Here is a 13,483-nt window from a genome sequence, read left to right on the forward strand (position 1 = left end):
ACTAACCACTGCCAGTCACCCAACATAGCTTTCATTATCCTCTCCCTTTGCCCTCCCAACTTGCAAGATCATTCAGTTCCACTGTGGAGCTCATTGCCCTATCTGTTCATCAGTAGTGTAGTGACATGACATGAGACATGCCATTCCCTGTGACAGTGCCTCATGTATGGAACTTTCCCCCAGGTAACATCTGATTCATCCCCACAATAAAACATTTAAACAAAGGCTAAATATAATCCAGGCATTTTGATCATAACTGGAATTGATTTGGGTGGGGATTATTTATTGTAGATACTTTGTTGTTGCTGATTTTGTTGTGATTGCATAATTTTAAGTATGGTTTTTATTACTGCATGTTTGTTTTACTTTGTGTGTGTTTGTTAGCCACCGAGTGCTCCTGATTGGAGGAAGGGCAAGATAATTAATTAATTAATTATTAACATTGATTATGTTTGCACCAACATTGTCTCTAATCATAGTTAGACCATTTGAGTTTGCAAAGCCATTTCTAACCATGGTTGCAAACTAGTTTGGCACTACCTGTAGTTAGCATCAAAAGTGGCACAGATGTAACACTAACTGTAGTAAACTATGAAGCTGCAGGGAGGGAGGAATGGCTAAACAACAGAGGAAAAGGAAAGAGCACATGATCCTGTGGGTTGTTCCCAATTACTTATCCCAGAGTTGGCCCTCCAGTTATTGTTGGACTTCAACTCTCATCAGCCCCAGACAGCATAGCCAATGGTCAGGGATAATGGGAGTTGTAGTCCAACCACACCTGAAAGGTACTGCATTGGCTATCACTATTGACTGAAAATGATTAAGTCAGTCTGGTAGCACTATGTCTGCATCTAGCCATAGAGGAACCAACCAGTAATGTTGTGGATATAATGTAATCCAAAATTGTTGATGAAACAGTACAACAGTAAGTTGGTGCAACAGTACATCCTTCTGTTAGGGCCTTTTTTATTGGCCATTCTTGAGTAAATCTATTATTCTCTCCTTGGCTGATTGCACATATATGATATTGTTGATCAGGACTGGGGAACCTCTGGCCTGGCGTGTGAGTGTGGTCATCCAGATCTCTCTATTGGGACCTCAGGACTGTACCTAGACCACATCCCACCTCAGGTCACATCTCTCACTGGCCCTGCTCTGCACTATCCTTGCGTATTTTTGCCTAGCTGGAATGGGTCCTTCAACTGTGATGATGACTCTTGCTTATCTGGACAGAAGATGGGGAGATGTGTGTTTGTGTGACTTTTGCATGGGTGGAATGCAACCATGGTATGCATATCCTTTGGATTGCCCACTTTTGTCTCTGGCCCTGCGGTATATAAATTAAATTAAATAAATAATAAATAAATAAATGCCACTGGCATTAAGCCCCTGGAAGATTTCCCAGAAGGCAATGCATTTCTCAGTCTGGAAAAGGTTCCTTTTTCCTCAGTCTGGAAAATGGAAAGATCTTCCCAAGCTTGATTATACATTTCATTGCTGGAGAATGTCAGTAATTTTGCTTAGATTACTTCAATGAATCCTGAGTATTTTCTTATAATATTGGTTCATATTTCATTATTTGTAAACTGCCTTCAGTGCCATGAGATAGAAAGACTAGAAATTACAAAACCAACCAATTGTGAATACAGTCAGTGATCTCTGGAATGCCAATCTTTACTTTTCCTATTAAGCTCTTGTTTTTTTCTGTTTTGGGTAAAAAAATCTACAATTGAAAATATTATCATAGCTTCCTTGAGAGGGTCACTTTCTTGTTCTCTCCCAATGTGAGCTTTAACTGTACTACCAACTTCATATTTGAATCTGTAAACTCAAATGTTGTTGCAGAATTCAAAGTGAAATTGCTCGACAACAATTTCAAAGAAGGTTTGCACCACTGATATTAACAAACAAACCATGCCCCAATTTGTACATTGCTTGCTGGAGCAGTGACTCTCACATGGAGGAAGAATGGAGCCTCCCTCTTCCTTGCTACTACACATCATACAGAATGCCCAGTTTGCCACCCCTTTGTATTGGAATGAACTTGCACTTCCAGCATGGCAGACAGATGGTGGCTGACCCCCTGGTTGATCTTTGTAGCTGCACCACAGCCTGGGCTGGCCCAGGTTCTGGGAACTAATCAGTACCCTTGGCCAATTTCTAAGGGTGGGGCCTGTGGGCATGCACCAGAAGGAAGACTTACTCCTCTGGTCCATGCCAGGGATATATAATATATCTCCTTTGATAAACCTTTAATTGGGAGAATTCGTTGTACATTTTCCATGAGGACATGGTAGAGGGCAGCCTCACCTACCTATTCACCACCCAAGGTCTTTTACTGCCACTGGTAACATGTGAACCAGGACTACATACTTAAAACCACATATGTCAGCAAATACATCCAACTAAACCTACACCAAAAATAAAACTTAAATAAGCACTTTTAATAATTTCCCAATTGAGCCTTGGAAATGCCATCATTTTACTATATTTTCATGTTTTAACTTGTCATCAGATGGAGACAGTAATAGCTCCCTGGTTTCCCTTCAGGCTTACCATCAACGCCGAGTGTCAGCTGCAGCTACACAATTTCCCAATGGATAAACATTCGTGCCCACTGATATTCTCCAGCTGTAAGTAACTGTTTTGGTGCATATCTTCTAAAAGCAAAACTTTGCAGAAATACCTGACTTTGCTTCTCATTTTGATAGGTGGTTCAGATTTGTTACAATGGCAATGGATTAAGGTGCTCGTTTTAGTGCTTTTGAGATGTGTGTGTTTTCCTGTCTTCATTTGTGGCTAGAGGTTTTCAATCAGCGTTGTGACAAAAGGCAAGAATTGTTAAGTTGTGGCCTCAGTAACTACTGAACTAAGAACTGATTTTTCAGATGCAGTGAGTGTATAATAAAACACAAATTTCATCTTTAAAATGTGGGTGTGGGGGTGGGTACCATGAGTCCCATTCATTTTTAGAGCTGTTAAAGATTTGTGATAAATACCACAGATGCAGTTACAGTTCATAAGTCAAAGTTATGTAGCATCATCAGGCAAAGAATGTTTCCCAGTTTCAACTGGATGTCTTTTTGTGCATATATACATATGTGTTTAAGTGCATATGTGTCAACAAATCATGTCATTGTTGATAGAAGCTACCAACAGGAGCATTCTATACAGAAGGAATGGTGTCACTTAATTATCGGCTCCAGAATACAAATGCAAATATTATCCAAATCCAGTTAGCAATGTTTCAGATACTGGTGTGACACTTTATTTACCCTTTCTATTTCTCATGTGACAGGTCTGCCTGGGTAAGATGCATGAAAAATAATTTCAGAGAGATCATTTGCAATGTGACAGTCATGATTTTGCAATGTGACAGGAATGCACCATTCAACTTTCCTTAGCAACCCTATCTTGTTTCAATATGCCTTAAGGAGGAGATTGTCTTGGCAGATTATAGAAATGCATGTGTGTATGTGGTTTCAGCCTATCCCAGTGCTATGTGCTATGATACATGTTGACAGGATGGTCCAGACCACAGTGGTCCTTGGTCACTCCACATAGTTGCCAAGGGACTAATTTGGAACCACCATGTGCAATGTGGCCCGCATGGCTAGTTTCTACTTAAATTTGTATATGTCTTGGGATAATTGTCTTATGGCTTTTTCATGGACACGTCTTGTGCTCCCAATTGGATGCCAATATGGGCACAATTCCTTGGGAAGTTCTGCCACCTCCATCATGCTCTTGTGTAGCTCCCATTTCTTTCAACGATGCTGATGCCAACCAACTTCCTGGAGGACTGGGCCAACTGTGTTTGGCCTGTGGATGTGCACACTTAGTATTACAATCTTGACAAGCATTCACAGTTTAACTGTTTTCAAAATTCATGTAGTACAAAAATGTAAAGTACTTGAAACAGACACCTGTGAAGAACCTGCAATTTCTGCTCCCCATGGGACTTAACAAGGGAAACAAAAGTTTGCTGAGACAAGAGGAAACATCTAGAATGGTAGGATGGCTCTGGTCCCGATACAGCTGGATTATTTTCTTCCTGAAGGCTCTCTCTCTCTCTCTCTCCTCCACCCCCCAAAACAAAGAATATTCACTACTCAGTAAAATATGGCTATGAAACTATCAGTAGAAAACTCCAAGGACTGTTTGTAACTAAGAAGCTGACCTGACAAAACCTCACATTTGTGAGCTAAATACTTCTAAACTGAAGATAATTCAGTTAAGTGTCTGAATGATAATAACTGGCTGCCAACCACAGCTTTAAAGTAATCAGGAGAAAAAGCAAAGTTAACTTAGGTATTTTATGTTCCTACTATCCAGTCAAAAGGTGAGAGGGACAGAGAGGGAATATGTGTTCTTATTAAAAGTGCATTTATGTGTAACGAATGTTACCTCTGTGTATTATAAAAGCATCACAATACAAAGCATATTCAGAAAGCCCTTCCGACTGGGGGGAAGAGCGGAATATGAATCTAATAAATGACTGGCTGACTGACTGACTGACTGAATAAATAAATAAATAAATAATGAGAGTTCCCCAAAGCCATGGAGAAAGTTGGCAACGAGGCTCAAGTCTCAATAAACAGCATCATCTGAATGAGGGAAAATGTCTATCAATATTTCATTTGTGCTGCAAACTTTTCCTGTATGGCAAGAGTAGCCAATGTGGTGCCCTTGAAATGTTGTTGGACTAAGCTGCCATCACACCTGACTATTGGCCATGGTGACTGGGGTTGATAGGCTGGAGTCCAAAACATCTGGAGTGCACCAGGTTAGCTACTCCTGCTGTGTAGAATGTTTTCCAATACAGCTGCAGAAAAAGATAGCTTGATGAACTGTGGCTTCACGGAACTGAGCTCATGAAAGGGCTCTGTATCAGTGAGATATTGAGAATTACTGTGGTTGTAAACTTACTGCTTCTGGATTGTTGTTGTTTGCTTGTTTGTTCATACAGCATCAGTGTATACCTTATAGAGTGGGCAGATGTAAACTTGCTATTTCCATAATGAAATATTTTGAGAGGACAATACAATGCAATTTGATGTATGATAGCTACATTTGCGGGATGCAACCAAACTGCTACCCTCAGGCTGCAATCTTGCACACACTTACCTGGAAGTAAATTCCATTGAATGCAACTGGGCTTTCTTCCAGATAAATAGGCATAGGACTGAACAGTGAGAATAATTTCCAGATATGCTTGCTTCCTAAATCCTGTTATTTAATGATTGACTTATGCCCTGAATCATTTTTTTAAAAAAACCCTAACGGGATCTTCTTATTCATACTGATGTCTAATCCCTTAGAATTTTTTATCATTTCTAATCTCTTGGCTTCAATTATATTTTATATCAGTGAGTTCAATGTATTAATTGCACATTGAACAAAAATCCTTTTATCTGTTTTTAGCATGATATTTTTTTAAAAAATCTCAAGGTGTTCACTTGGTCTCGCTTTTTGTGACAAAGGATCTCAAGAGTCCTATTGTGCTAAATATTCCTTCATAAATCTTCCATTTCTCCTTTGTCTACTTTCTCTCTCTGGGTACCCTGCCTTTGGAGTGCTCTCCCCAAGGACACGCACCTGGCACCCACATTACAATAATTTTCAGCATCAGGCAACAACTTTTCTTTTATTCTCCAGGCTTTTTAGCAGTTTTCAGTGGTTTAATGGTATTTACTGTAATAACATTTTTAGTGTTTTAGGCTGAGTTTTAACATCTATTCTCAGCTGGTGGTTGATATGGGTTGTTGGGGTTGCTTATTTTCTGAAAGGGAACTCTGTGACTATAGACTTTGCTTAAAGTGGGGGTTCTTTTGTTGGTGTTGGTTTTGTGATGGTTAATTTATGTATTTTTTTAAAAAAAATGTGTTTGTGGCATTTTATGTTAGGTGATACATAAATTTCTTCATCATCATCGTCCTTTACATGTTACATTGAAGTGGGGGAGTAGGAAGTACAAGTGAGTTGTGATTCCTGTTACCATGCTTTTGAAATAATGTAGGCTAAGGAACAATGGTGAAGTATCCAGTCTTTCTTTTTATATATCTATGGAGATCTGTGTCCCATCTTTGCAAGTTTCTTTTCATATTTTACTCTGAAAGTGTAGAGAATGTGCAACTATGTGGCACTTTCCTCCTTTTCCTCCTCCATCGGACGAGAAGTTTCTGGAATATGGATCCATAGGAATGAAGTGACTCTCATTACAAGAAGAATGGAAAACAGAAATATGAGTCACTTGTGTTTCTCGCTTCCTTCTTTTTATCTATGGACCAGGGCTGATTCACACATTACTCAGCCTCTGTCATTTTATTCCTCTCATTTCCCTTCTCTTTCAACTAAGTGTACTCCCCTGAGCAATGTAACGTGTGAACTGGGAACTCAACAGCAGAAAATTCCATGATCAAGGAAACAGCAAAATGTCCCTGAAGTCACATCTGCTGAAATGAATGAGCTCCCAGATCACTCATGTTCCTCTGTTCCTGTAAGCAGACTTGCACGAGGACAGAAGAGAAGAGATAATAAGCAGCAGAAAGCATTATATGAATTGCCTTTTCAGGCATACCTTTAAGATCTAAATGAGCTTAAGTTGATTTAAAATCAACTAACAGTGCAATCGTATGTATTTTGACTCAGAAGTAAGTCTCACTGTGTTCAATGGGATTTTATTTCGTATAAGTGTGCGTAGCATCCCAGCCTAAATAGGATTTTTTCTCTACTTACCCTTGCCAATAGCTTGGTCACTAGTTCACTTACTTTTTGTTATTTATTCTTCAATTGCTGTATGATCTGCATAGTTCTTTTGTAGCTTTATGAAGTTTTATTGTTTTAAATTGTACATCACTTTGATACATTTTGTGAAAAGTGGCATAGAAATATTTTAATAAATAAAGTCACTTTCATAAAAGATCTATGATAGTTATGATGACGACGCTGTGTGTGATTACTGACAGAAGCCTCTCCTGTTGCTGAACAATAAATTGTATCATCACAAAGTATAAAGCTGGCATTTACTGGTGATGAGTCACTTTTGACCACAGGGGTCAACCAGTAACCACATCTGCCAAACATAAGTCTAACATGATTCATCCAAGCACAGGCTGTGAGCTCTTTTTGATTTGTTTGAAGATGAATGGTCTTAGAATCAGAAATTAATGAGCAAGCACACAGTGTCTCAAAAATAAGCTACTTCCCCTGTTTATCTGACCTGTGTTTTTTCTCAGAATTAATGTAAAGGTGTTCATAGTGCTTCTAAATTAATAAAGTTAAGAATAGGGTTGCACCAAAAATTGACTTGCAGTTGTATTCACTTGAACATAGTGCTTTCGAGGAAGGCAAAATGGTTCCTCCAAACCCCCTTCTTTTTGTCTTTTGTGGGGGTATTATTTGAAGCATTCACAGCCATTGCTTCCCTGGGCTGCTACTTTCTCCTTCCACTCCTTCATGGCAAGATCCCAGCCAATCAAGGACCACATTGTGAATGGGATGAGGGCCAATACAATTTGAGTCAGAGTGAGGGCATATCCTATCCAACTAGGACCTAATTCCTACTCTTATAAGCCTATTAAATTGATGGCAAAAGGAAGGGATTGCATAGCACATGGCTTTACCAATTTAAAGGAGGTGATCAGTAGCACAGTCATTCACCCTCTCTGGTCAATATGTTGATCCCCATCTTCAGCCTGGCAAACTGACAGTTTAAAATCAGTGATCTACAGTGAGATTCCCCCTGTTTTAGCAAATCACTCCAAGAGAGAGAAAAAGGGATTCCCCCCCGTTGCAGTGCCTCCCAAAGAATCTCCTGTGTACTGTTTGCATCAAGCAAAATATTCACCAAACTGTCTCAGTTCAGCACTAGTTAAGAATCTGTCAGTGCAGTCCTATATGTCTCTACTCAGAAGTCCTATTGAATACAGTGAGGCTTACTCCCAAGTAAGAAGGGATATGGCTGCAGCCTAAGGGCATGTCTGGGAGCCAGTGGGAGACTAGCTCAGCTGGCAGACCCAAGCAAAGGAACACCCACTATACCCCACAAGCCTGGTATAAAGAGCATTTGGATTGTTTTGCTAATTATCTATTCCAGAAATATAATGAATTAGTCCTGTTGTTGAAACTATTGCAGAACACAAGACTGGGGTTCAAATCATGTTGTGTGAGATGGTATCTAATTATACTCTTTTAAAAAATCACCATTGTCAACATTTCTTTTTAATTCTGTTTTTTTGTTTCTTCTGAAATGGCTACACAATGAATAGCTGTGGGGGTTTTAATGCATGCAGTCCCAGATTCAGTCCCCGGGGTCATTTAATTTTTCAAAAGGGTAATAAGTCTGCACAGTTTCTTACTTTTGGAAATAGTGTTTTGATAAATCAAATCAGAGTAGCAGTGAACACATGACATTAATGAGCTCCATAATCTATGAAGCAGCTATGCAAGCTTGTTCTACCACTGCTCCCTGAAAAAATACACCATGGGGAATCAGCCAATAACACATGATATTCTCAACAGAAGGATCTGTTAATGTAATGTGGTTCCTTGTAGTTGCATGAGGCTTCTTTGAAGCAAAGGGTATTTCTGTGGGTATCTGCTGGTCCACCCTAGGCTGTACAGTTAAACACACACAGCAGATTCACAGACTTTATATGGGAAAGCAGCACTTGCTAGTTTGCGCACGTGCTGGTGATGGCTGGAAAGGATATATGTATGTTGTAATTGCAAACCTCACAAATGATCCAAGGCAGGAATTTTGGGAGAGGCCAAGGGTGGCAGAAAAAAAGTGTGTTAAGGGGCAGTCAAAACAAGGTGAAAGGAAGGAATCTTGTCCAAAAGCAACACAAGTGCCAGAGAGCCCAGCAGCACCGTCCCTGAAACTCATACAGCATTATGAAAGCATCATCCGTATCTGCTGCTATTAGTGTCATCAAGACATGGGCTTCTTCAGCTGGCTCGCTATATCCCGAGCTCCAAAAGGCAATGTCAGAAAGTTTAATTCTGGAGAAACAATATGCTGTACAGGGGCTTAACGCAATGCCTTTTCTTTCAGGGATATGAGGAGAGCCAGGGTTTGCCACTACTGCTGTGTAGGTCATTTTTCTGACTCCACACAGTGGAATTCTGGGACTGTGAAATTCTGTTCTGTAGGCCCTCTGATGTTGAAAGCCTGGTGGTACCTTTTGATGACCTTTGCAGGGGCATGCAAGGCTGCCTGGAGTGGAGCAGAGTAGGAATTGTGTACCACTGCTTACCATCACCAGATCTGCCTTCCAATAAATGATATCACCAATTCATAGCAGCATCCATGGCTGAAGGGTTCTGCTGTATCTATATTCTTGTCCTCCAGGGATGGCAGATGGTGATGTGGCCCTGGCCAATGGAGTTCAGATGTTGTACCGTGAGAATCCAAGTTGGTAGCAGTTGCAATAGAGTTAATGTTATATTACTCCCAATGACTATTTAGCAATCATTTTTTCATGGCTATGGCTGCATTCCCATACTCACTCATCAGGGAGTAAGCCCCATTAGATGTAATATGATTTACATCTAGACATGTATATAGGAGTGCATCATGTGGAGATTAGAACAGCAGATCTATAAATAGTTCAGCAAATCTCTCCTGCAAATTAAAAGGCATGCATTGTCAACTTGACTAAGGCAGTGAGTTTTTCTTCTTCATATTGTTGTTCCAAATTGAGACTTACTTCAAATTCTCTCTTAAGCTTTTTTTGTCTGCACCCAAGAGAGACATTGAACAAAAAGTTATTAGCTTGTTCCCATCAGCTTCGGAACCTGAGGATTAACTTGGGAATTTGCACTAAGGGATTGTATTGATTTAAAAACAAAACAAGGCAGTTGTTTCCATTGGGGTTGCATTGAAATTGCAGCCAGACAACCTCTCCAGTGGCCAGGTCAGATTTCATAAACTGAGCACGATAAGCCCTAGTCAGTGCTCATACCAGATATTTACAAGGGATGTGAAAAGCTCCAAAGCACTGGTTGTAATTCTTACTCTCTATTTTTAGTTATTGTTCATTGACCAAATCTGTTCATTTCCACATTAATAGAAAATGGAATAATGTACAAATTAATATGTACGTCGCCTAGAGTGGCTTCGGCCAGATAGGCGACCTAAAAATTAAATTTACATTTACATTTACATTAATATTCAGTGATAGGGTTGTATGCTTTATCTAGCATACAACCCCATTCATACAGCTGGTCTTTAGTTAAATGTGTAAAAATATAAACAACTTTTTCTTCTTTTCATAATTCTAAAACTGTACAACAACCCTATCAGAATTAGGCAAAGGCTGGTAATATGTTTTCCTTTTTCCTGGGAGCTGTCTGGAATGCTGATCTAGCTTTCTACTGTCAGCTTCTTTTGTGGCAAATAGCAGTATTCTTCATGTTCATAGGCCAGCCACATAAACACATTTCTGCTATCAAGTACAGAATAAAATATATTGAGGCTTCACCTTTATTTTTAATAATTTTTAGTTTTAGAAAAATGTGCTTTCTTGGCTACATGATTACACAATAAACCAAGAGAACCTCCCAGTTGCCCCCATGCATCCAGCAATGCATGTACATAGCTCTGTATATGAGCACAGGAGCACTGGATGCAGAGAGGTAGGCTGCCAAGATGAGAATCCCTAGCTGGGCCTGGACTTTCTCCCAAAGTGCATGGGAAATCTGGACTGTGCCGCCAAGTATGTTGGAATATTTAGAACCCAAATGGTGGGTAGTGTCTGAGCACATGTTTCAGCTGTTCTTCATTTTCTAAGACTACTCTTTCCTTGCTTCAGATGATGATGATGATTAGTAGTAGTAGTAATATTAATATTTAAACAGCACCATCAGATGCACATGGCACTGTACATAAAATAAAACAATAAAAACAAGTCCCTGCCTAAAAAGGCATATAATCTAAAGAAAATAAAATGATCTAACTAACCTTAATTTTCATGGCCATTTGAAAACATGGATCTTGGAAGCGGTATAAATACTACAAAGTAGATATATATATATATTCAAATTAACTGGAGCTCCTGATGACCCTGGTGCAATTGCTGTCTTTGACTTAGACATCCCCCAGAAGTGATCCTAGATCAACCAATCTTGTGAAGATTCTTAGGTGTTGAAAACCCAAGTGTCTTAACCACCCCTATCATAAATATAGTAGCCTGGAAGTAAAGTGCTATTGATTTCAAGAGTTTCCATTTGTCCAGCTTTTTAGTACTAAGAAAAAGAAGCTATAAACACCTTTAAAGAAGACTTAAAAGAGTTTCCTTCCTGAGTGTGAAAATGTCCTTCCTTCAAGCACTTCCATTTGTTATGGAAAGCTTTCATTTTCAGTCCTGTCAGGCTGTGAGAAAGTGGACCTTCAAGTGAAGTCATTAATGTCTCGGGAGAGTCAGTAGCACAGAGCAGAATGTCTGTGCTACACGACTGTGAAGTGCACCCCTCTCTGACCGACTGAGAGTATATGAATAATAAAATAAAAGTGGTTGGCAAAACAGAGATCAGCATACATTTATTTAATGTATTGTTTCCATCAGGACACAAACCTGTAAGATTTCAAAATGGGCAGTGGGAGTCAAGGCAACATTTCTTAGAATTCAGAGACATAGACAGAAATCTCAGAAGAAGTGTGTTATAAGAGGGTATGTGAATACAAGGAAGGTTTTAAATGGAATTTAAAAGTGTATAGAACAGTTTGTGTACATCTGGAACCATGTGGCACAGCCTCCCCTCAGATATAAGACATGAACAAAGAGTATTGTGGTTCTGGAACACGCTGAAAATCCATCTGTTTACCCAGGCATTTCCTGCTCATTAATATTGGGTGGTGCATATGGCTAGTTACTGTGGTCACTATATTACTGTGTGTTCTGTGGGTTATTTGTGTGTGTGCGTGTGTGTGTGGAGTATTTGCTTTGTGGGTTAGAAATGTCTGAGGACAATCCTTGGTGAGAGGAAGGAGTACCAGTGGGGGTGAGAATTTTGGAGATAGCACCCTGAGTGAGAGCCAGATTGTTGTATAGGGCCCCATCTGCACTATACGTTTAAAGTAGTATCATACTGTTGGGCTGTGACCCATGGGCATTACTGTCTCTAGTTGTTTTCCATAAAGCCTGCAAGTTTGGAGAAGTAACTGTTATCTCTTGGCCTGAGAGTGAGCAGACATTCAAGGCCAGCGGTTGTCATGGTAACGTGAGATAGCAACTGGGAAAGTTCTAACAGAGTCTGTAAGTTGTGTCTTCTGAATATTGCCTCTGAACTGTGAGGCTGGTCTTCTGTGTATTGCCTCTGAACTGAGTGGTTCTCTTCTGTGTTTACCTTTGGAGAGATGTACCAGAAGGGGGGGTGACTGAAGAAACTCTACATGTATTTACTCTTAAACCTTTGGCCGTAATGTCTTAATAAAGACTCTTAACATGCTCTAATGCTCTGAAGAAGTTTCTTGCTCAACTTAACTCCAACGTAATGTATGCTGTTTCACGCAACAACGCACACACATCAACAGGGCTTATGGGCCCAGATCCACAGCGCATTACACGGGAGTAAGTTGCTGGTCTGAACGGCAGACGGAGTTCCAGAGGGCAGCTTGATTGATTGTACCAGACGGAGGTGAGCATCATGGCTGTAAACCTGTCTGGGGGAGGCTTGCCGATGGAACGGCTTAATGAAAAGAATTATGGCAGCTGGAAGCCAAGGATGCGGGCTTTGCTGATAACAGAGGATTTATGGGACATTATAGATGAACCACCCCCGGCGGTATTGACCGCGGCCTGGAAGCGTCAAGACCAGAGGGCGCAGGCGTTTATAATCTTGGCTCTATCGGATTCTCAACTGATGTGTGTGAGAGATGAGCCGTCGGCTAAACAGATGTGGGATGCGTTGCAGGATTTGTCCCAGGAATGGCAGCGGAGGCAGAAGGCGCAGAGAGCCGAGCCGATGGAAGCTGTCAGAAGCAAGGAGGAGAAAAGTGCCGAACCAGAGGAGGCAGCCAAAAGCAAACAGGATTACAAGCATCAAAGGCTGAAGTCTTGTTATGCCTGTGGGGCTCGTGGGCATCTCCGAAAAGACTGTGCAGTCAAGCGAAACTCCAGGGACGGAGGCTTGAAGCAGGGAAGTGTGAACTTTGTTTGTAAACAGAAGTCTCAAGATTTAGCACCTGTTAACTGGATTGTCGACAGCGGGGCAAGCCATATATTAATTAAAGACAGAAGTTTGTTTTATGCTTCAGAAGAAGAGCAGGATTTTGTGCAACTTGCAGATGGATCACATAAACGGGTGGAAGCCCGAGGACTGGTGAGATTTAATAAACTTGGGATAATGTCAGAATGTTTGTTTGTTCCAGAACTGGCTCATAATATTTTATCAGTTCAAAAACTGGTGGATTCTGGGTATTGTGTAACATTTGATAGAGGGAAATGTTTTCTGCAGAGAAGAGGCAAAGTTGTCTGTC

General features: G+C 40.4%; 1 protein-coding gene across 6 annotated transcripts in view; it reads left to right on the forward strand.

The window, feature by feature from the left end:
- Nucleotides 1-13,483, forward strand: part of GABRG3 (gamma-aminobutyric acid type A receptor subunit gamma3) — a 555,379-nt gene that overhangs the window by 301,714 nt on the left and 240,182 nt on the right. For all 6 annotated transcript variants that reach the window (XM_061626947.1, XM_061626951.1, XM_061626953.1 and 3 more), the window contains one exon: nucleotides 2,551-2,633. In XM_061626947.1, the coding sequence (XP_061482931.1) occupies nucleotides 2,551-2,633 (83 nt within the window). The remainder of the gene's footprint in view (nucleotides 1-2,550; nucleotides 2,634-13,483) is intronic.

The sequence above is a fragment of the Rhineura floridana genome, chromosome 5 (genome assembly GCF_030035675.1).
Source record: "Rhineura floridana isolate rRhiFlo1 chromosome 5, rRhiFlo1.hap2, whole genome shotgun sequence".
Classification (NCBI taxonomy): Eukaryota; Metazoa; Chordata; class Lepidosauria; order Squamata; family Rhineuridae; genus Rhineura; species Rhineura floridana.